At 38.1% G+C, this 22,538-nt stretch overlaps 1 protein-coding gene across 6 annotated transcripts in view; it reads right to left on the bottom strand.

Moving 5' to 3' along the window:
- TRAF3 (TNF receptor associated factor 3) overlaps positions 1 to 22,538 on the bottom strand; it is a 155,047-nt gene that overhangs the window by 44,538 nt on the left and 87,971 nt on the right. For all 6 annotated transcript variants that reach the window (XM_027849310.1, XM_027849313.1, XM_027849311.1 and 3 more), the window contains one exon: positions 660 to 918. In XM_027849310.1, the coding sequence (XP_027705111.1) occupies positions 660 to 901 (242 nt within the window). In that variant the 5' untranslated portion in view covers positions 902 to 918. The remainder of the gene's footprint in view (positions 1 to 659; positions 919 to 22,538) is intronic.

Genomic DNA, 22,538 nt, shown 5'->3' with positions numbered 1-22,538 from the left:
TAATTAACCTGTACATACACATGTATAAATGGCTATTAAATATATATAATATAACTATAAATATTTGTTATATAGGTGTGTGTACACATAGGTATATGTAATATAGATATAGCTGTAATAGCTATAAAAAGAGTCAAATACCTTTTACAAAGATAAAAATGATGCCTCAAGAATAAACGATCACTATGTGAACCCATTCGTATCATCACACATGTTACATTCTCAGAAAAAATGAGGCTATTCAATTCATATTTCAAAAGCTAACCTCATAAATAGGCTGGTTACTCTCATCAATGACATATCACTGGTTACATTCATCAATGATACATCACAGATGATAAGAAAGATCCCAATTAAAAGATTCAATAAAGATTTTTCCTTTTGTGTTAAAAAACTGACAATTTTGTCTCATCTTCAATCGTGCAAACCATTGTCTTTCTCCATATTTTAATTGATTTCTCCTAAAAAATTCCAGGAGCAGTCTCTGAGAATTTGATTGCATAGATATGTGTGTGTGTGTGTGTGTGTGTGTGTGTGTGTGTGTGTGTGTATAAAAGCTGAAATTGAAAAAAGCATGTATATAAAGATTGAAACTGAAAAACTTTACCTCAAAAACATCTAGTCCATGAACACTTTTGTTGATAGCCAGAAACACATACCTCAACAAGACATGCATGCAGGTTTCACAGAATCGGTGACCACATTCTGTCTGCTTAGGGTTACATAAAATGAGGTGACACTTTTCACACTTATATTTGTCTTCCACAGGCTTCACAAATTTTTCCTTGTATCCCCCTTGTTCTGGGACATAAATTGATACTCCAGCACCACGATCAGGATTTGTCTTTTGTTGTACAGTTTGCAATGGAGCAGGGGGGTCCATCTTTTTACTGGAATCCATTTTAGAAGAGAAAAATTCTGCAGAAAAAAAAAGAAAATTATACAATGAGTAAATGAAGTATTAACACAAACATCAGAAAGAGGAATCCTCTAGAATGTATGACACCTAAATTCATGGATACTATAATCTCCATTTTACTGATGAGGAAATCAAATAGCAGAGAGAGGGTTACTTGTCAAGACAGTAAGCTTAAAAGGCAGGATTTGAACCCAGATCTCTCCAGACTCTCAGCCCAGAAATCTTTCTACCACATGATGTTAGCTGTCAGAGGAAAAGCAGTGGTGCTGAAGCAAAAAGACTCGAATGGGAGTTTTTTGTTTTGGTTTTTTTTTTGGTTTGTTTTTGGTTGGGCAATGGGGAAATGTGAGTTTTGATTCCTCCACTATTCAGATGTGTAACACTAGTTAAATCACCCAACCTTTTAGTTCCTCATCTGCAAACTGAGGATCTGATTAAATTTTAAAAACCAATTATTTTATTAAATATCTATTATGTGCAAAGGCCATGTACTAAGCAATTCTTCCCCTCAAAAGACTTCTAGTAGAAGGAGTAATAGATGTATACAAAATTACTAGAATATAATTAAACACATAAGAATATAGATTTACAGTACAGAGTTACAAGTGGCACCTAGGGGGCACAGTGGACACAGTGCCAGGCTAGCCTCAAGATACGTAGTAGCTATGGCATCCTGGACAAGTCACAACTCTATATGCCTTGGTTTCTTCATCTAAAACGAGCTGGGGAAGAAAATGGCAAACCCCTCTTTTGGCAAATATCTTTGCCAAGAAAACCCTAAATGGGGTCACAGAGAGTCAGACATGATTGAAACTCAACAACAAATAGAGTTGTAAGGGAGATCATCTAGTTCAACCCATTCATTTAACAGAGGGCAAAATTGAGGCTCCAGTTAGGTGGCTTGACCAAGTCACAGAGAGTAGCCAAGAGGTCATTTGGAACCAGGTCCTTTGACTCCAAATACAACATTCTTCCCATTACAGAACAGATGGGAAGGTCAAACAGAAACAGATAAGATTTATGTAGATAGAGAGATCACAAATATAAGAGGGCAGAGGGAAAGTCAGATAGCAGCTTGTTTGAAAAAGAAGATGTAGAGATTTTAGAAGACTATACGCTCTGTATGAATGTCACAGAGTAATACTGCAGCCAAAATAGTTAAAGCAATTTTACAAAGCAGTGAGAGAGGAATAATGGCCAGAACTAGGGAGGGCATCACCTTTTGATACCAGTCAGACCATATTTGAAAGTATCAGTTCAGTCTTGGTCCTCACTATTTCAGTAAGTACATTCTGCAGCTAGAGGAAAACCAGATTGTTGAAGGACCTTGAGATCATGTCATTTTATAAAGAGTGGATGAAGGAACTAGAAATGTTTAGCCAGGTGAAGAAAAGACTTAGGAAAACCATGCTAATTATTTACAAGTATTTGAAAAGCTATTGCCTAGAAGGAGAATTAGATTTTTTTTGTTTGACCTCAGAGGGCAGAAGTAGGAATAATGGGAAGAGGATGCAAAGAGGCAAATTTAGGCCTGATATATGGACAGATTTCCTGATAATCAGAATTATCCAAAATTGGAATGAGCTGCCTAGAAAAGTGATTCTCCCTCCTCTGGATGTGGTGGAGAGGATTTTCAGCCATCTATGGGTTAGATATGGGTTAGATGCATGGTCTTTGAGGTCCCTTCTGATACTTGGGGACATCACAGGAAACTTCACAGAAGACCCACCTATAGGAGCACCACCAGTGCTGCCTTGAAGGAAGTGAAGGACATACAGAGAGGTCTGGAAGAAGTCCATTCCAGGTATGGGATATAGGGATATACAAATGCAGAAGCAGAAGAGGGCAAGCTGAGGTGAGAACAAGGAGTTTCATGTCCTTATATCCCTAGTACTCAGTATGAAAATATGATGTGGAGAGTATGAAATTAGACTGGAAAGGGAGGTTAGAGTCAGACTTGAATGTCAAGCTATGGAGTTTGGATTTTATTCGGTAAACAACGAGGAACTATGGAAGCCTTTTGAGCAGCAGAGTCATGTGACCAAACCTGGGCATTATGAAGATTATTATGAAGATGGGAGGAAGAATCACTCAATCAACAAGAGCTTCTTAAGTTCTGAATGTGCCAGGCACTGTGCTAAGTGCTAGGGATATAAGGACATGAAACTCCTTGCTCTCAATTAGTTTAGCACCTTATCAGGGGACATAACACACACATATAAAAAAAGTATATACAATATATACACAAAATAAATAAGGTAGTCTGGAGCCAGGTTGCAGAGGCCTTTAAATGCTAAACTGAGGGATCTGATCCTGGAGGTAACAGAAAGCTATTGGAGTCCATTGAGCAAGAGAGCAAGGTGGTCAGATCTGTGCTTTAGGAATATCATTTTGGAAACTGTGTGGAAAATAGACTGGAAAAAGGAGAGACTTGAGGCAGGGAAATGAATTAGGCATCTATTGTAATGGTCTAGATGAGAAGTGGTGAAGGCCTGAATGAGGGTAGTGATTATGTGAGTAGAGAGAAGGGGATGGAAGTGAAAGATGTTATGATGGTAGAATCAGCAACTGAGAGGAGAAAAGGAGGAGAAAGAGAGAGACAGAGAGACAAACACAGAGACACAGAAAGAGACAGAGACTGAGAAGACAGAGAGAGACAGAGACAGAGAGACACACAGAGAAAGATAGAGACAGAGAGACAGAGACAGGAAGAGAGACGGAGGGAGAGACAGAGAGAAGAGAAGATGATTTCAAGGTCAAGACCTGAGGTGACTGGAAGGATGGTGGTATCCTTGGCAGAAATAGTAGGGAAGTTAAAGGCTAGGTTAAAGAGAACTCAATTCTGTTTGGACTATGTTGAGTTTGAGATGGGACATCCAGTTTGAAATGTCTAAGAGGTGGTGGCACAAGATGAGAATCCACAGGGCAGCTAGGTGGTGTAGTGGATAGAGCACTGGCCCTGGAGTCAGGAGGACCTGAGTTCAAATCTGGCCTCAGACACATAAAACTCACTAGTTGTGTGACTCTGGGCAACTCACTTAATCCCAATTGCCTTACCAAAAAAAAAAAAAAAAAAAAAGAGATGAGAACCTAGAAGAGGGCCTAGGACTAGATGTATATTTGGGAGCCATCCACCGGAGATGCTAACTGAATTCATGTGAGACTTCAGAAGCAGAACAGAAGGATCAGGACAAAGCCCTGGATATGCAATGAAGATGCATGATATGGATGCTTAATAAGCAAAGGAGACTGAAAAGGAACAGTTAGTCTGGTAGGAGCATGAAGAGAAAGAAATGTCTTGAAAATTCAGATAAGACAGAGTATCCAGAAGAAGAGAGTAATAAATAGTATCATGGCTGTAAGAAAGGTCAATAAGGAGGAAGATTGAGAAAAGACCACCACATCTGGAAATTAAGAGTTCAATGATAACTCTGAAGAGAGTAGTTTGAGTAACAAAGTAAGAAACAAGCTTGCAGAAGATTGAGGAGTAATAGAAGAGGAAGTGAAGCAAAGAGAGCAGAAAGCTTTTTCTAGGATTTTGACTATGAAAGGAAGGAGAGATATAGAATGACAACTTCAGGGAATAGTAAGGTCAAATAACGGTTTTTAAAAGATGTTGAGATCTGGGCATTTTTGTAGTTAAGCAGGGAAGAAGTCAGTAGAAAGGGAAAGATTAAAGGTTAGAAAGGATGGTTGTGGGGGTTAACCTGGTGAAAGAGAAAGGAGGACACATGATCAAGGGGGCAAGGAGTAAGGCCACTGCATCAGAGACTGTAATAAAAGAGAGAATGAAAGGATGATAAAGGGGTTTTGAGATGTAGAGAAGATAGAACTCATGGCAAATAGCCTCTAAGTTCTTAGTAAAGTATAAAGTAAGGCCTTTTGCTGAGAGGATTGGTGGAGACATCGTGTGAGAAATTTGAGGATATAATAAAAGGTTTCAAACAGATACTTCAAACAGAGTGTGACAGAGAATTGATTAAGAAAGAGTAAAAGGATTTTGCCATGATAACGCCCCAGTTAATGTTATATAACATAAATTTGTAGTGTACCTGGCCCAACAGTGGATAATTGCATAATTTTCATAGTTTAGCAGCATGTAAGTATGAAATAGGTGGTGGGAATTATCCAGGGCTGTGCTTTTGCAACCCCATGTATGGTGACAGAACAAAGAGGCAAGGTATTTGAGACAGCAAGGTGATATAGTGCATGGAGTGCTGGGTCTGGAGTAGGAAAACCTCAGTTCAAAATCAGCTAGCTGTGTGACTATGGGCAAGTCACATTAATTCTGTCTCAGTTTCCTCAACTGTAAAATGGAAAAAAAAATAATGCCTGCCCTCTCTCCCCTGGGTTGTTGTGAGAATCAAATGAAATAATATTTGTAAAGTGCTTATTAGCAGAGGACCTGGCACATAGTAGGTGCTTGTTTCCTCCCACTCTCCCTCTCCTTCCTTCTCTCTCCTAATTCCTTCCTCCTTTCAAGGCAGCTATGAACAGGAGAAGAGGAAGGGCCAGAGGTTACCTTTCATTTGCTATTGACACATTCCTTCAGTCTGCTCTCAGGAGAGCCTTTGGAGAAAGAGGATCATGTTTTCTGAGATATACTCTAAAGGCTGAGGCCTCAGATCAATGTTCCCCACCTTCTCCTCCTCTAGCCCTCACTAAGAGTGGTGATGAAAAAAATTCAATGCCCTACTTCAGCAAAAGGGATCATCCCCACATCAAGTCACCACGGTAGAAATGGGTAGGTGTGGGTACTTGAGGAAAAATCAACATGCATGTTGAAGGCACCTGGTATGTAAGAGTGGAGAGGAAAACTATGAAACAGGTACTAAACTCCTTGAAAAAGAAGGGAGAATGACTTGGGGGCAGAGTTAGTAGATAGCCACCAAGATCTGGATTGGGTGAAATATTTGGATATAGTGAACCTCAGAGGAGAGTTTGCTGAATGACAGCAACAGAGAAAGGATCTGGAAGTGGCAATGGGGAGTATGGAGTGTGCCAACTTTTCCTCCATTAAGAGGCATGAAAAAATGTGCAACTACTATTGGAAAGGATGGCCAGAGAAGTATTGTCTTTTGAAGGGATTCAGGCCTTTCTCAGTGCCAGAAGATAGGGGAAGCACAGGAAGGGACTAGAGACTAAAGCAAGTTTAAAGCTATTTACAATTATTCAAGTAAAATTATAACTGCAGTGGGATTAAAAAGGAGAAGAGATATTGTGGAAATAGACTCAAACAGTGGTTACCAACTGATTCACTGTAGGGGACAGAGAAGAGTTAAAGATGATTCATTTCAAGCCTGAATGATTTGTAGGAGGGTGCTACAATCAGTAGCTGGTCAGTCAATAAACATTTATTAAACTACTAAGTGCCAAGCACTGTGTTAAGTGCTGGGGATAAAAAAAAAAAGGCAAAAGACAGTCTCTGCTCTTGAGAAGAACTTCTCAATCTAATGAAGAGACACTACAAACAAAATTGTACAAATAAGCTATATACAGGAAAAATAGGAAATAACGAAAAGTGGGAAGTCACTAGAATTAAGAGGGGTTGGGAAAGGTTTTCTGAAGATGATGGAATTTTAGTTAGGACTTAAAGGAAGTCAGGGAAGTAAGGAGGTAGAGATGAGGAGGGAGAGCATTCCAGGCATGGTGGACAGCCAGAGAAAATGCCTAGAGCTGAGAGATGGTGTGTCTTGTTAATTAGCAGAAATACTGTAGATAAAAGGATAAACAGGTTTTTAGAGGAGGAAGATGAGTTCAGTTTGAGAGATGATGATATAGACAGTAACGTTATGAGGAAATGGAACAGAAATGGAGGAGAAAGTTCTTTTCTCTTCCCCCTTTTCCTTGCCTTTATTCTTGTTGCCCTCCCCCCCCCAAGAGAATACTACTTTTAAAAGTCATCAACCTCTTCCAAAATGACATAAATCATCCAGTACATGGCTGCCTTAACAGTGGGATTATTCAACATACTGTGCTGGATATATGGACTGCCAATTCGTTTTAGCATCCATAAGGGATTATGAAGAGAGAATATGGAAGACCATAAGAATAAATAACTTGATTAGTCAGGCAAGTGTAGGGAAGCCGTGACATAAATAGCTTAACACCATTTATAAAGAAATCATATAATGTAGTAGATTTCTCTTTTAAAATTTATTTTCCCCTTAAACTAATGTTAAAATCAGTTTTCAGTCTCGTAAACTACATTAAGCGATCCCTCGTAAGACTTTTGGTACAACACTGATGAAAATTGCCCAAGATGAGCATCCAACGATGCCCAGGATGACTTGTAATTTGCACTGTTGAAGATAATGCTCAAATTGATGAGATCACAAGAATTGCAAGGACATAGGATAAAAATTTGTTAATGGGAATAATAAAAAATGGTCTAGATGCATATCATATACTATAACATGAAGCAAAACAATGTACATACAAACATATTTATATACCTTTGCTAGAGATGAAATGGTGACTAATGTCCCTAGCAGGGGAGAACTAACAAATTCATTAATTAGAAGTCTTATTTGTATTTAATTAGTTTAAGACAGACCTTATGTCATTAAGAAAAAATAACTGACCCAATGTCTCTGTTTGAAAATTAAAGATGTAAAATTCACACACTGCAGAAATTCAAAAGCAACATTTAATTATCAGCATGTTGATTGACACTAATGATCAATGAAGGTAGAAAAATTTATCATAACCAAATAATTAGAGTTGACAATATATATAAATAGCTTTGCATTAATAAAAGTGCAAATTTTTCATTCCTACTGCAAGCTAAGTGGACCACAGATTCTGCTGGGATTTGAGAGGTCTCCTACTCTAATCTCCAAGGAGCCCCGTAAAGAAATAATCTTTGCAATGTCCCTGAAAAAAAAAATCAATCAATAAGCATTTATTTAGCAGCTTCCATATGACAGGTTGAATATTGAGGATAGCAAGACAAAACTGAAACAGGCCCTACCTTCTAGGAACTTACCTTAGAGATAACATGTATATAAATATGTGTAAGTTTTTGTTTGGGTCGGACACTAACAACTATGGGGGAATCAGGAAAGGATTTATGTAGTAGGCATCACTTGGATAGAAAGGAAACAAAGGGTTTTAAATGATGGAAGTGAGGAATGAATTCCAGGCATGGGAAACAGCCAGAGCAAAGTTGCAGGAACAGAAAATGTCTGTAAGGTGCAAGATCAATTTGGCTGGATTGTAGTATATGGAAAGGAGAAAAATGTAAAAGGCTCTAGCCTCTAGCCTATGGTAGGTTGGAATCAGACTCTGAAACACTTTAAATGCTAAAAAGAGAAAGTTCTATTTGGCACTACAGGTACTAGGAAGCCACTGGAGTTTAGTGAATAGCAGAATGACACAGTCATACTTGCTTTTTAGGAAAATCACTTTGGTGGCTATGTGGAGGATGGATGGGAGAAGGGAGAGGTTTGGGGTCAGGAGAACAATTAGGAAGCTATTGTAGGCAAAGGGACAAGGGCCTGAACCTAAGGTGGTGGCTATGTGAACCTATAAATGTGAATAGATACGGGACTTATTGTGGTGATAGAAACTCCTTTCCTAAGCAGTTCAGTCCCTGGCTCATAGTACTCCTCTCTACCCCAACTCCTGTCTTTATACTAGACAATTTCAACACACACACTAATGTTCCCTCAAACACCTTCACCTCCTGATTCTTCAATTTTCTCAACTCCCATGACCTATTTCTCTATTTTACCTCAGTCTCACCCTAGATCTTGCCATCACTCACAAGTGTTTTAACTTCAACGATCAAAATGTCTAAAATCTCTTTATCACAGACCATAACCTCCTATCATCCCATCTCTCCCTATCCATCTTTCCTCCTCAACTTATTCTTTGTCCTCACCAGGACCTCCAGACCTTCTATCCTTAAGTGCTCTTATAGACCATCACCCTTGAGCCGACTTAACCTTCTTCTCTTCCCAATGTCAACCTCATAGTTAATCAGTTCAATTCTATTTTGTCTTCTACTCTCAAATTCCTTGCACCCACCCTATCAATATTCACACCTTGTCAAACCCCAATCATGGACTACTTTCACCATGGTATCTAATCTCAACTGAGACCCCACTACAGCACAACAACTGTTATACTCATCATTAACTGCTTTTCCATCATATTCTCCATAGAGGCTGTTCCAAATAGCTTCTCTCCTCCTATTCAATTTTCTCCCTATACCCTCTTAGCTGAGGGCATATCTCACACCTTACTGAGAAAACTGAAACCATTTGCCATCAATTCCTCTATATTTCAAAATCCCTAACATCATCCCTCAATTTTAGTCTAGTGTCTAATGGAGCGGTAACCCTTTTCCTCAAGTGGCCGATGCCTATGCACATGTACCCTGGATCCCATTTGAGCACTGAACATAGTACCTGGCACAGAGTAGGCATTTAATAAATGTTTACTGATTGATCCCCTCTCCTGTTCTGTCACTATACCTTACTCTCTAATTTACAATCTCTATTTGATTCCTCTTCTGCTTCCTACAAACTCAAGATATCATCCTTTATCTCTCCTTCACTTAGACAAATTCCTTGGAAAAGCTTATTGTCTCCATTTCTCTCCTCTCACTTACTTCTGAAGCCTTTGCAAAATTATTTCCGTCCTCATCACTCAACTGAAACACTGCCCTCTCCAAAGTTACTAAGATCTCTTCATTTAGCAATCGATTCTTAATTGCCTAATCTGATGGCTTTTTCTTAATCCTCATCCTTCTAGACTTCCTTTGCATTTGACACTGCTGACCATCTTTTCCCTACAGAATAGTCTCTATTCACTGAATTTTCATGACACCGCCCTCTCTCAGTTCTCCCATCTGCTTGTTTTTTCCTCAGGCTCTTTTGCTGATTCATCATCTATATCAAGATGCCTAGCCATGGCTGTCCCTCCCGGTTCCGTCTCAGGCCCTATTCTCTTCTCTCTGTGTATATCACTTGGTGACCTCATCAGTTCTCGTGAGCTTAATTATACAGATGACTCTCAAATCCACATATCGAGTTCTAATCTCAAGCATACCTCAAATTCCCTGTTGGATATTTTGAACTGGATGCCCTATAGGCATCTCAACCTCAAAATGTCCAAAACTGAACTCATTATCTTTCCCTGCAAACCCACCCCCCTTTAGAATTTCTCTATTTCTGCTTTAAGGCACCATCATCTTTCCAGTCACCCAGGTTCACAGCTGCAGCATTATTCCTGAGAGGGAGCTAGGTGGTATAGCAAACATAGGGCTAGACCTAGAGTCAGGAAGACCTGAATTTGAATTCTACCCTGGATACTCACTAGCTGTCTGACCCTGGACAAATCACCTAACCTAAGTCTCAGTTTTCTTAATAGAAAAATAAGAGCAACAATTGGGACAATAATAGAAACTACAGGGTTGATGTGAGGATCAAATGGTATAGTACATAAGTGCTTTGCAAACACTAAAGCAGTATGTAAATGCTAGCTATTGCTATCATTAATGATACTTGATTCCTCACTTTGCCTCACCCTGCATATACAATTTGTTGCCAAATCTCATCATTTCTACCTCTACAATATTTCTTTTTTTTTAAAAAAAAATTATTTTTAGTTTTTAACATTCACTTCCATAAGATTTTGAATTTTAAATTTTCTCCCCTTTCATCTTCTCTCCCCTCCCCCAGACAGTGTGCAATCTGTTACAGGCTCTACTTATACATTCATATTAAGCATATTTTCCCATTAGTCATGATGTAAAGAAGAATTATAACTAATGGGAGGAACCACGAGAATGAAGCAATAAAACAAAACAACAAAAGAAAAGTAGAGCAAATAGTATGTTTCCATCTGCATTCAGACTCCATAATTCTTTCTCTGGATGTGGACAGCATTTTCCATCATGAGTCTTTTGGAGTTGTCTTAGATCCTTGCATTGCTGAGAAGAGCCAAGTCTATCAAAGTCTGTCATCATACAATGTGGCTGTTACTGTGCTCTACATATTTCTTGCAAGTGTCAATGAAAGTAGAAATAAACCAATCAATACTCTCCTTGCTGTGTAAAGAAAGACTTCCTGGAACAAGAGAATCAGGAATTGTCTTAAAAGATTGGAAAGATATAATCTAGCAAAGGTGACAGAGGTGTTTTTAGGAAAAGGAATGTACCATAGTTTAAAATGTTCTGGACTCAGAGTCAGGAGACATAAGTTCAAAGCCTAGTTCTGATACTTACTAGCTAGTTGTATTATCAAAAGCAAATCACAACTTCCATCCTTAAAATAAAGACAACAAAATTTATGCTACCTACCTTAAAGTACCATTGTTGTGAAGAAAACATTTAACACAATGCTTGGCACATAGTAAGTGCTTAATGAATGTTTGCTGATTGATCATTAACCACAAAATGTTATGCAGGGTGTGGAACCTGCAGCCTCGAGGCCACATGAGGCCACAAACAGTTTAGATTCAGTCAAAGGGCCAAACTTGAGAACCTAAAAGGCCACATGTGGCTTTGAGGCCACAGGTTTCCCACCCCTTTGTTACAAAAATATGAACTATTTTTATTAATGTAATTTAGTATTTCTCATGTCTATAGGAATAGACAAAGCTTCATTTTAATCAAATGTAAGCATTTGACTTCTTTATTTAAAATTTCAGCTAAAATTTTAGCATATTCATTTTCCTATACAGTGCTTAGTAACCTATGGCTATTTAGAAAATACCATTTGGGGGCAGCTAGGTGGCACAGTGGATACAGCACCCACCCTGAAGTCAGGAGGACCTGTGTTCAAATCCGACCTCAGAACAAATACCTGACACTTATTAGCTGTGTGACCCTGGGCAAGTCACTTAACCCCAATTGCCTAAAAAAAAAAAAAAGGAAAAAAAAGAAAAAAGAAAATACCATTTGATGAGAAAGGCCTGTGAGATAATGAAAAACAAAATCCTAGCCACTGATGCAGACCTGACATTGTGTAGTGGGAAGAAACACGGATTGGGAGTGAGGAGACCCGGGTTCCAGTACTGATTCAGCCATACTAGCTGTCTGACCTTGGGCAAGTTATGTCCCTTCTATTGGCCTTGGTTTTCTCATCTCTACAATAAGAAAGGATGGGCGGGAGGGGCCCTTCAGGATCTAAAAGTTCTATGATTTTACCAGCTTGGCATCAAGTTAATTACAAGTAAGGAATGCTCTCTCAAATCACTGTTGGAAATAGGTGAGGCATAAATAACACTGGCTCCAGTCTACTTTTTCAGGCTTACTGATGCTATTTGCCTTTACAAACTCTATTCTAGCCAAACGACATTCTGCTTCCAGCCTCTCTGCCTTTGAAGAGGCTCTTCTTCCTGCCTGGAATGCCCTCCTTTCCCCTTCTATCATGAAGGCCATCGATTAATACAAGGAGGGGCTGCAGATAGTGCCCATACTGATGAGATCATGGCCCACTTGCAGAAATAAGCATTCATTATGCAAATGTGGCACCCTTACTCTTGCCAGGAAGGTTGGGACACTAGAGATGAAGCCCTTCTGCTTCAACCAGAAGTCATACCAGCTTCTGACTCCTTGACTCCCCTGAGAAATTTGCTCTAACCTGGAGACTTTGTGGAAATGAGTTGACTCATAGACCAGCTGAAGTCTGTGGAGCTGAACAAGCAATGGAAGAGAGAGAGAGAGAGAGAGAGGAGGGCCACAGTTACCAGGACCTAACCATGGAGGCAAGAGGCATGTCCAGGCAGATGCTGCTTGGCTGAATCTATCCAGAGGGCAGATTCCAAACCATGACTCCTACCTTTCTTTTGTTCCCTTTTACCTCTCTTTCCTTCCTGGGAATGTATGTATCTATTCCCAAAACTTAACTCTATTTCCTAAAATTTTATTTATATTCCTACTTACTTTGTCTTTTAAGCCAGTTTGAAATGATAAACATGTTTAATCATTGTATTGCTAACCTACATGCATCACTACACAAATACAAAAAGAGAGACAATAAGGGAGCACCAAGGAGGGATGAGAAATAGATTCTACAACTGAAATATATTTTGCCACAGAAATATTCTGGGTAGGGGTTCAGAAGTGAAGAAAGAGAATTACTGATTAACTTTTTATAACCTCCCAGAGCAAGGAGAGAAGAAGACTTAATTTGGAACCTTTCTCTTTAGGCAACAAATAAGCATTTTGGCTGGGGAAGGCTATAACGACTTTGCTGATACAGGAGATGGGGCCATTGGCCCCATTATTCCCTGAGGCCTAATTTGAAAGGAAAATCATTCCTTCTGACTGGAGAAGCTGAGGGAATGGATGGAGAAAAGTCAAGGTAGAGAGGAGGAGCCAAGGAGTAAGTTGGGAGAAATAGCTTGATTCACACAATGGTGGTGGCCACAGGGAGTGACAATCCTGCTTACCAACAGAGCCAAGAAGCACACCACCACCACAACACAGCTAGACAACCAAAGTAAGTCAGGTACTATGAGAACAAGTAAAATACATAGTTCTTTACCCCATGGTAGTTACAGGTGACAACAGTTACCCTATTCAGTGAGAAATGGATCTACTTTACTGCCAAGTCAGTAACAAGTGATCAATTTTCCCCAGGTTCATTAATGACCATATGAAGAAGACTAGCTAGAAAGTTACCTAAGAGTTATTTAGCAAATAAAGATAGATACATGATCATTGTAGATTAGCCACAAGAGAGCCTTTTCATAATTCCATAATGAGATCTCCCTTCACCATTTAGCACTCCTTATTCCTGACCTAAATTTTTAGCTAGGTAGAAATCCTTAAGGGAAAGGAGGGGAAGGAAAAAGGGAAAAGGTTATGCGATAATTAGGAGCATTTTAAGAGTATTTCTTTTGAGCAGTAACAGTACTTCATATGTTGCATGGCAGCTGGTTAGATATCCTGCTTTCATACACCCAACCCAACAAAGCTATGTTGTGTGGCTTGAGTAGTGGCTGAGTTCCAAGGCTTCATTCCCTGGGAAATGTATATTGCCTTTTAATGTTTTTAGAATACCTCACGGGTAATGCTGATGAAAAGAATCTGGCACACTGGAAGCCAAAATAGAAATTAATTCTCACCCAATCACAAAATCATTTCAAGAGACAATATTCCACTCATATAAGAAAAGCAAATGAACAGATAACTGTCTCAAATAGACATATATTCCTCACAAAAATAATCTTCTAAGGATAGTTTGCTAAGTAATAAGAATATCCAAAACCAATATAGAAGCCAATAATAAAACCATATCTTCTGGCTGACTACAACAGAGGACTTAACTCGTTCAAATAAAGGCAAACCCTAAAAAAGCTAAAAGTCATCAGGGCAGACGAATAAGTAAAAGGAGAAAAGAAGTATTGTTTGAGTTTTATCAAGAATCCTAAAAATCTTCTTACTGGGAGATTTTTATCTTTGCATTTACTATATTGGGAAAGAAGACTGTAGAGAAAAAATACCCTAACATCCTAAAACTTAAAACAGTCTAAAGTGAATTCAACAAACATTTATTTTCCAATTCTAATTTCTAGTTAAATCATAGGTTAAGATAAACTTCATCTTAAGAACAGGAGAAAAACATGCACAAACCATGAAATGCCCAATGGATAACTAATTTAGATCCCAAGAAAGAGATTTCCCCCTTTTCTTTCAAGGTATATCCATTACTTTAGCTGTTTTGCCATAAATCTCTTTAGCATATTCCTGAACTTATTCTTTCAATAATCTATTGGCAAGTACAGATACCACCACAATAGTCCTATTGTGATGCTACAAAATGAGACATTGAGCCTGGTTGTGTTGTGTCTATAGAGTGGAAGTTTTGGTAAATTCCACCATGCTAAAAGAGTTTTGAGTACAATCCAGTGACAAACTGAATATGCTGAAGGTAGGTCTAGTTAAGTACAAAGAAGGTTAGCATCTGAAGGCTGGACACATGATGATGAATTGCCAAGGCAATGCATAAAACAAAGGAAAATATAAAATGTCTCCCAATCCTATGCGGGTCTCGTGTTTTTTTACTTACAATAGAATGGTGGAAAAGGGGGCAAAGGATGCTAAGAATCACAGTATTCTGACTATTAACATTAACTTGTAAATGAGATCCTTCTTCAATAATCAATAAATAGATGTACTATATCACTGCAGGAAATGAACCATATCAATCATGATACCCTGGCCATAAATAAAATCAGAAGAACCATATATTTGGAAATAGAAGAGATTTTGGACACCATTTAATATAACCATCTCATTCTACAAATGAAGAAACTGAGGCCCAGAAAAGCTGCCTGATATTAAATAAGAACTAAGTAGAAAAGCAAAGTTTCAAAGTCAAATCTTTTGATTTCAAATCCATAAGGAAGTTGAAGCTAACCAGAAGAACTCACAGGTTCTCCCTGAAGAGGCAAAAAAAATAAATAAATAAATTGGCAACAAGAAATATCATGTAATTGGACATTGGTCATCTTGTGCTACCATTTTTTTTCCAGAAATAAAGTCAGAAAGTACTGGACACGGCAAGCACCAAAAGTTTTAAAAGACTACACACTGAGACATCAATATGAAAAAGTAGTCACATAGTTCAGTTCTTCTCTTGTCTTTTTGTCCCTTTCATATTCTAGGGGTACCAATAACTTGTTTTGAATACCTCAGGTTCAAACTAGGGGCAGCTAGGTGATGTAGTGGATAGAGCACCAGGACTGGAGCCAGGAAGATCTGAGTTCAAATCTGGACTCAGACACTTACTAGCTGTTTGACCCTGGGCAAGTCACTTAACCCTGTTTACTTCAGTTTCCTCATCTGTAAAATGGGCCAGAGAAGGAAATGGCAAAACACTCCAGTATCTTTGCCAAGAAAACTCCAAGTGGGGTCATGAAGAGTTGGACACAACTGAAACAACTGAACAACAACAAAGGTATAGTCTTAAATTTTTTTTTGTTGCCTACCATGTCCAGTACTTTCTCATAAAGAATGTCCTATATACATCTTGAATGTATCCTTGACGAAAATATTAGGACAAGATATCATCTGCAAAATTTTCTATAGCAGATCACATTTTCCTATTCACTTGATTGACTAAAAAGTATATATATGTGTGTGTGTGTGTGTGTATACACGTATATAAATGTATAAAGTACAGTTCCTGACACAGTATGCACTTAATAAATGTTTATTGATAGACTGGCTTTAAAAACTGACATACAGAAAAAGGAGGTTCTCCTAAATCTATGACCCTCCAACAAGGTGTTTCCAATCATAAAGTATCATCTTACAAGATTCTTTGACAGGTATATAATAAGAGATAACTTTGTTCAGTGACCCTGTTTGTGTAGTAATGTTAAAGAAACATTAAACAGAATTGTGTATTCACTAAGGGATTCACTACTATCATGGAGGCTATCTAGTGTACAGTCCAAATGGAAGAGGGATTCCTTATGTATGGTGGTGTCGTCCAGATGCTTCAATGTGCTGATAATATTGTGCTGACACAAGGCATTACAGAGATTCTTTAATAAGATCCACAACCACTCAAAAGAATTTGATCAATATAGAAATTGATACAGGAAAAACCAAATGAATAAGGAATGTTTTTGTCCAAATATTCTAGGTATGTAAGGTATACAATAGACAGCCCATTGAACTAATTAATCAATACATCTATGTTAGACAAATATCTTTCTTCCTAATTTTCCTGTTACTGTACCACTATCTTCATAGTCACCCAGGCTTACAACTTAGGCATCACCTTCAAATCCTCATTCTCACTATCCCCTACCCCATCCAATCCTTCATCAGGTTCTGTTGATTCTACCTTTCTCTTTCTCTGAACATGTCTTATATTCTCTTCTCTGACACTGCCACTCCTTAGTCTAGGACTTCTTTGCCTCATAACTGGACTACTGCCAATAGCCTTTTGGTTGATCTCCTGTCTCAAGTTTCTGTACTCTAGTTCATCCTTGACTCAGCTGTCAAATTAATGTTCCTAAAGTGCAGGTCTGATCTGAACATATCATCCCACTATTCAATCAACACTAGTGGCTCCCTATTGACTCCAGTATCAAATAAAAAATCCGTTTTCTCAATTCTCAACCTTTTGACTTCTTTCCAACCTCTGATTCTGTTCATCATTCTCTTTTCCTTGATACTCTCTTTGCTATAAGTTTTCATGACACTGCTCTGCCCTGATTCTTCTCCTATCTGTCTGACTACTCCTCTGTCTTCTTTGCTCATTAACCATGGGTCTCCCCCCAAGGCTCTGTCCTGGGCCCTCTTCTCTTTTCTCTCTATACTACTTCAGTTAGGGATCTCATTGACTCCCATAGTTTCGATTCTCATCTTTATGCCAATGACTCTAAGATCTACTAGTTAGCCCTAACCTCTCTGGTGACTGGCAACTCCAATTGCCCATTAGATATCTAGAACTGGAAATCCTGTAGACATATAAACTCAACATGTTTAACAAACTGAACTCATTATCATTCTCCCTTCCCCAACCCTTCCCTTTTCCTAGCTTCCCTATGACTGTATACGGTACCACTATCCTCTCAGTAACTCAGGCCCACAATCTAGCTCTCATCCTCTCTCACCTCCTGTATCCAAGTCCTGTTGATTCTACCTTTTTAACATCTCTGTTATCTGCCCCCTTCTTTCCTCAGACATTGCTACCACTCTGGTACAGGCCCTAATCACCTCACACCTGGACAATTGCCTTTGGTTGACCTCCCTGCTTCAAGTCACTCCATTCTCCAGTCTGTCTTCCACTAAGCTATCAAATTAATCTTCCTAAAGTGCAAGTCAGACCATATCACACCCCTCTTCTCCCTTTCAATAAATTCTACTGACTCCCTGTTGCTTCCAGGATCAAAAAGAAAATCCTTGGTTTGCCATTTAAAGCCCTCTATAACATGATCCTTTCCTACCTTTCCAGTATTCTTACACCTTACTTCCCTCCATAAACTCTGTGCCTAGTGACACTGGCCCTTTTGCTGTTTCTTGGACAAAATAATCCATCTCCAGACTCTGGGCATTTTTACTGTCTATCTCTCATTCCTAGAATTTTCTGCCTCCTCATCTACATCTTCTGGCTTGCCTGGCTTCCTTCAAATCCCAGCTAAAATTATATCTTCTATAAGAAGCCTTTCTCAATGCCTCCCGATGCTAGTGGCCTTCATTCTATTGACTGTCTCCAATTTATCTTGTTTATATCTTGTTTATATCTTGTTTGTATGTAGTTGTTTGCATGCTGTCTCTCCCATTAGATTGTAAGCTCCTTGAGAGGAGGAACTGTTTTTCTGTTTTGTTTTTTGCCTTTGTTTGTATCCTCAGTGCTTAGCATAGTCCAGCACATAGTGGGTACTTAATAAATGCTTCCTGACTGGACACCATAGCAGTCGTTCATTAAAAATTCAATCAGGAAACAGAATACTTAAATAAGCCTATCTTAGAAAAAGAAATTGAACAAGTCATCAATGAGTTTCCTAAGAAAAAATCCAAAAGGCCAGAGGGATTCCAAATTCTACCAAACTTTTAAAGAACAATAAATTCCAAAAGTATATAAACTATCTGGAAAAACAAGCAAAGAAGGAGTCCTACCAAATTCCTTTTATGACACAAATATGGTTCTGATACTTGAACCAGGAAGGGCAAAAACAGAGAAAGAAAACCATAGACCACTTCCCCTAATGAACATTGATATAATTTTAATAAATTTAAATAAAATGCAAGCAAGGAGATTACAGCAATATATTACAAAGATCATATATTATTACCAGGTGGGATTTATACCAGGAATGCAGGACTGGTTCAATGTTAGGAACACTATCAGTATAACTAGCTAAATCAATAACAAAAACAATCAAAACCACGATTATCTCAATTGATGCAGAAAAAGCTTTTGACAAAATACAATGCTCATTCCTATTAAAAACACTAGAAAGCATAGGAATAAGTGAAGCTTTCCTTAAAATGATGAGTAGTATTGATCATCAGCAAGCATTATCTGTTATGGGAATAAGCTAGAAGCCTTCCCAATACAATCAGAAGTGAAGCAAGGATGCCCATTATCACTGCTATTATTCCATATTGAACTAGAAATGCTAGCTATAGCAATAAGAGAAGAAAAAGAAATCAAAGTAATTAGAATAAGCAATGCGGAAACAAAACAATCACTCTTTGCAGATGACATGATGATATACTTAGAGAATCCTAGAAGATCAACTAAAAAACTATTTGAAACAATTAAGAACCTTTGCAAAGTTGCAGGATATAAAATAAACCCACATAAATCATCAGCATTTCTATATATTACCAACAAAGTCCAGCAGCAAGAGATGGAAAGAGAATAACTGTAGACAATATAAAATACTTGGGAGTCTACCAATAAGACAAACCCAGGAACTATATGAACACAATTACAAAACACTTTTCGTACAAATAAAGACAAATCTAAACAACTGGAGAAATATTAATTGCTCATGGGTAGGCTGAGCCAACATAATAAAAATGACAATTCTACCTAAATTAATTTACTTATCAATTTACTAATCAAACTACCAAAAATTATTTTATAGAGCTAGAAAAAATAATAGCAAAATTCACCTGGAAGAACAAACGGTCAAGAATACCAAGGGAATCAATAAAAAAAATGCGAAAGAAGGTGGTCTAGTCATACCAGATTTCAAACTATGCTACAAAGCAGTAATTATCAAAACAATCTGGTACTGTCTAAGAAAAGTAGTGGTAGATTAGTGGAATAGATTAGGTACATGATTTCAAATGTATAATTGATATAACATTTCTTGCCTTCTCAATGGGTAGGGGAGCATTAGGAAGCAGGGAGAGAATCTGGAACTCAAAATTTTAACAAAGTAATGTTAAAAATAAATAAATGATATAGTCATTTTAAAGAATAAACAAAAAAGGGGAAAATTCAATTAGATAAGTATCAAGCATTTATCATGTATAGAGACAGTACCATGCCAAGTGCTGGAGGAGATACAAAGTTTAGATACAAGTATGACTGGAAAAGGTCAGAATGTGGAGGGCTTTAAGCATATTACCCCAGAGATAAGAAGTGACTAAAAATTCTTTTTGAATAGGAGGTAACACGGTCAGATCTATCCTTTAGGCATATCAATTTGGTACCTATGTAGCAGATGGAACTGAAGAGGGAAAGGACTGTAGGTAGGAAGATAAATTAGGAGGTCAAGGGACCTGAATTAGGGTAAGGGCTGTGTGAGAGGAGAGAAGAAGTAATATGAGAGATGTTATGGAGGTAGGACCAATAGGATTTGGCAACTGTTTGGATATGGGGCTTGACTGAGGGAAATAGAAGGGTCAAGAAAGAATCCAAGGTTGTGAACTTTTGTGTCCGGAAGGATGGTAGTGTCCTCAAGTTAAAAGACATTTATTACTAGGTTCCAAGTACTATGAAGAGTGCTGGGAATACAAATACAAGTACAAAGGAAAAGTCCCTCATTTAAGAAGCTTACATTTTAATGGGAGAAGAAAACACATAAAAGGAAGCTGAAAAGTTGGGAAGGTGGGGTTGAGGGAGAGAAGGGAGATGGTGGAGAAAGAAGTCTGGAGAGTCAGAAGTAGAGTCCAGAGAAGAATAAAGAAATAAATATGGATGGCCTGGGTACTTTCCTTAAAATGGAGGCTCAGAAAGGAACTGGCTAATCATAAGAAGGAGCCAGAGGGCCAAAAGAATCTTGTAGAGTGATAAGTTATTTTGGAGGAGTAATGGATTTCAGTGAAAATAGAATTAATTCCATCACCCCTGGCCCTTCATTACTCTCCCAGCTATGTTTTTGCCTTCTAGCCCTGGAACTTCCCTCAGTGCCTGGGACTTTCTCCCCCTGGAACATCCTTCCACTACCACTTCTCTTCTACCATTAGTGAATTTCTTTCCAAGGGCCTCCATTTTGGGGATGGGTCCAGGCTGACCAAACCTCATTCCCTTTACAGCTATGCGTCTGCCTCTCCACGCCCCTGAAGACTCTGCCAATATTCCCCTATAAGGGGCCAACTCCTCTTTACCCCCTGCTTTTCAGATTCTTTTTATGTGCTATCTTCCCACATTAGAATATAAGCTCCTTGTGGGCAGGAATTCTCATTCTCTCTCTCCCTCTCCCACCCCCACTCTCAAATCTGTGTCCATAGAACTCTGCCCTAATTAAATGGGAGTGGGGGGAGATACTATACAAACACAGAAAACAATGATACAAAGCATTATATATGTACTTGTTTTTTTTTTTAATTTCGAAATAGGGCATAAGCTCAATCTTATCAGCCCAAAGAAACCCTTTATTTAAGTATGCTTTTGAAAAGAATAACACAATACCTCAGAAGAGGCATTGTAACCAACTAAGAAACAGACAAAAGGAAAAAATAGATTTTAAATCTCTTTCAAAGATTCAAAAAGCTACATAGTAGAAAAGTGCATCAACCTAATAACTGGTATAAAGTCATAAAAAGAAGAACAATCATTGAGATAAATATGTCCATGAAATTATTCCAAGATGTGCCCAGATAGAATTCCCAGCCAACAGAAGATAAGGATCTCAGAAGGACCTTCGGGAAAAATAATTCCTGAAAGAAGAACCAATTTTTCAATCACAGTTGAAGGAATGATGGGTTGTGAAATACCTTGTAGGTACTTAGTAGGTATTCAAGAAATATTCATTGACAGTGATTAAGTCTAGAAAAATTTTTTTTACTCATTCTTGTATTTATTCATTGGACTCTAATGTCAGGTAATTTTGTTTATCCAAGTTCAACTGTAAAGCCATACACATAGTTTAATAACTGTTTCAATATAAAAATTAATAACAGAGAGCAATAAAGAATTAGGTGGCAATGCAAAACAGCTTTGGGGGATGCATCTTTAATTAAACAGAGTCAATAGGGAGTAAGGGAGAAATTAAGATGACTTCCAAAAATTTTTTTCTAAATGCCTTTGGTCATTCCACTAGAGCTGAGTCATTCCCTGATTCACTATAGCGATAATTCAAGAGAGAGTAGATAGTTTTCCTCTGTAACCAAACACCACCAATCTCCAGCCACTGTAGTGGTGGGCATAAATATTTGTTATATTTATAAAGATAATATGGACTACCCTTCTAATTTTTTTTGCAGTTCTCTAAAACAAATGAAGATTGGGCAGAAGTTGTGTTGCTAGCATACAAATTTTTCCTAAGCTATGTGTGGTTCTAAATTCTGATCTGTGGAAATATTTGATCATGTAGCCTTCATGTAAATTGCAAACTATGATTCATTCGTAGCTGGCTTTCTGTGGGCACACATCAAAATGCTAACTGATGGCCAGGAGTGGCAGTTAGTCAGCTAGACCTACACCACTGAAGCCTCCCAAAAGGTTTCATCTAAACATAACTGAAACATAAGGCAATATTTTAAAATTTAATAATGAGTTAAGCCTCTGCTCAGTAGACTGTTTGAGAATATGGATTTAAAATTGGCAAAATTCTTTCACCAAAACTCTAGGTTTCCTTGATTTATGATGTCTTCTGGTATAAATGATTGAAATGATGAAATTTGCATGCTTAGTTGTACATTTTATTAATACAATATATGCAAATTAAGTCATGAGTTTTA

This window comes from Vombatus ursinus, unplaced genomic scaffold (assembly GCF_900497805.2).
Source record: "Vombatus ursinus unplaced genomic scaffold, bare-nosed wombat genome assembly UNPS02007284.1, whole genome shotgun sequence".
In the NCBI taxonomy this organism is placed as follows: domain Eukaryota; kingdom Metazoa; phylum Chordata; class Mammalia; order Diprotodontia; family Vombatidae; genus Vombatus; species Vombatus ursinus.
Note: the sequence above shows the minus strand (reverse complement) of the source record. Positions and strands in the feature narration are given on the sequence as shown.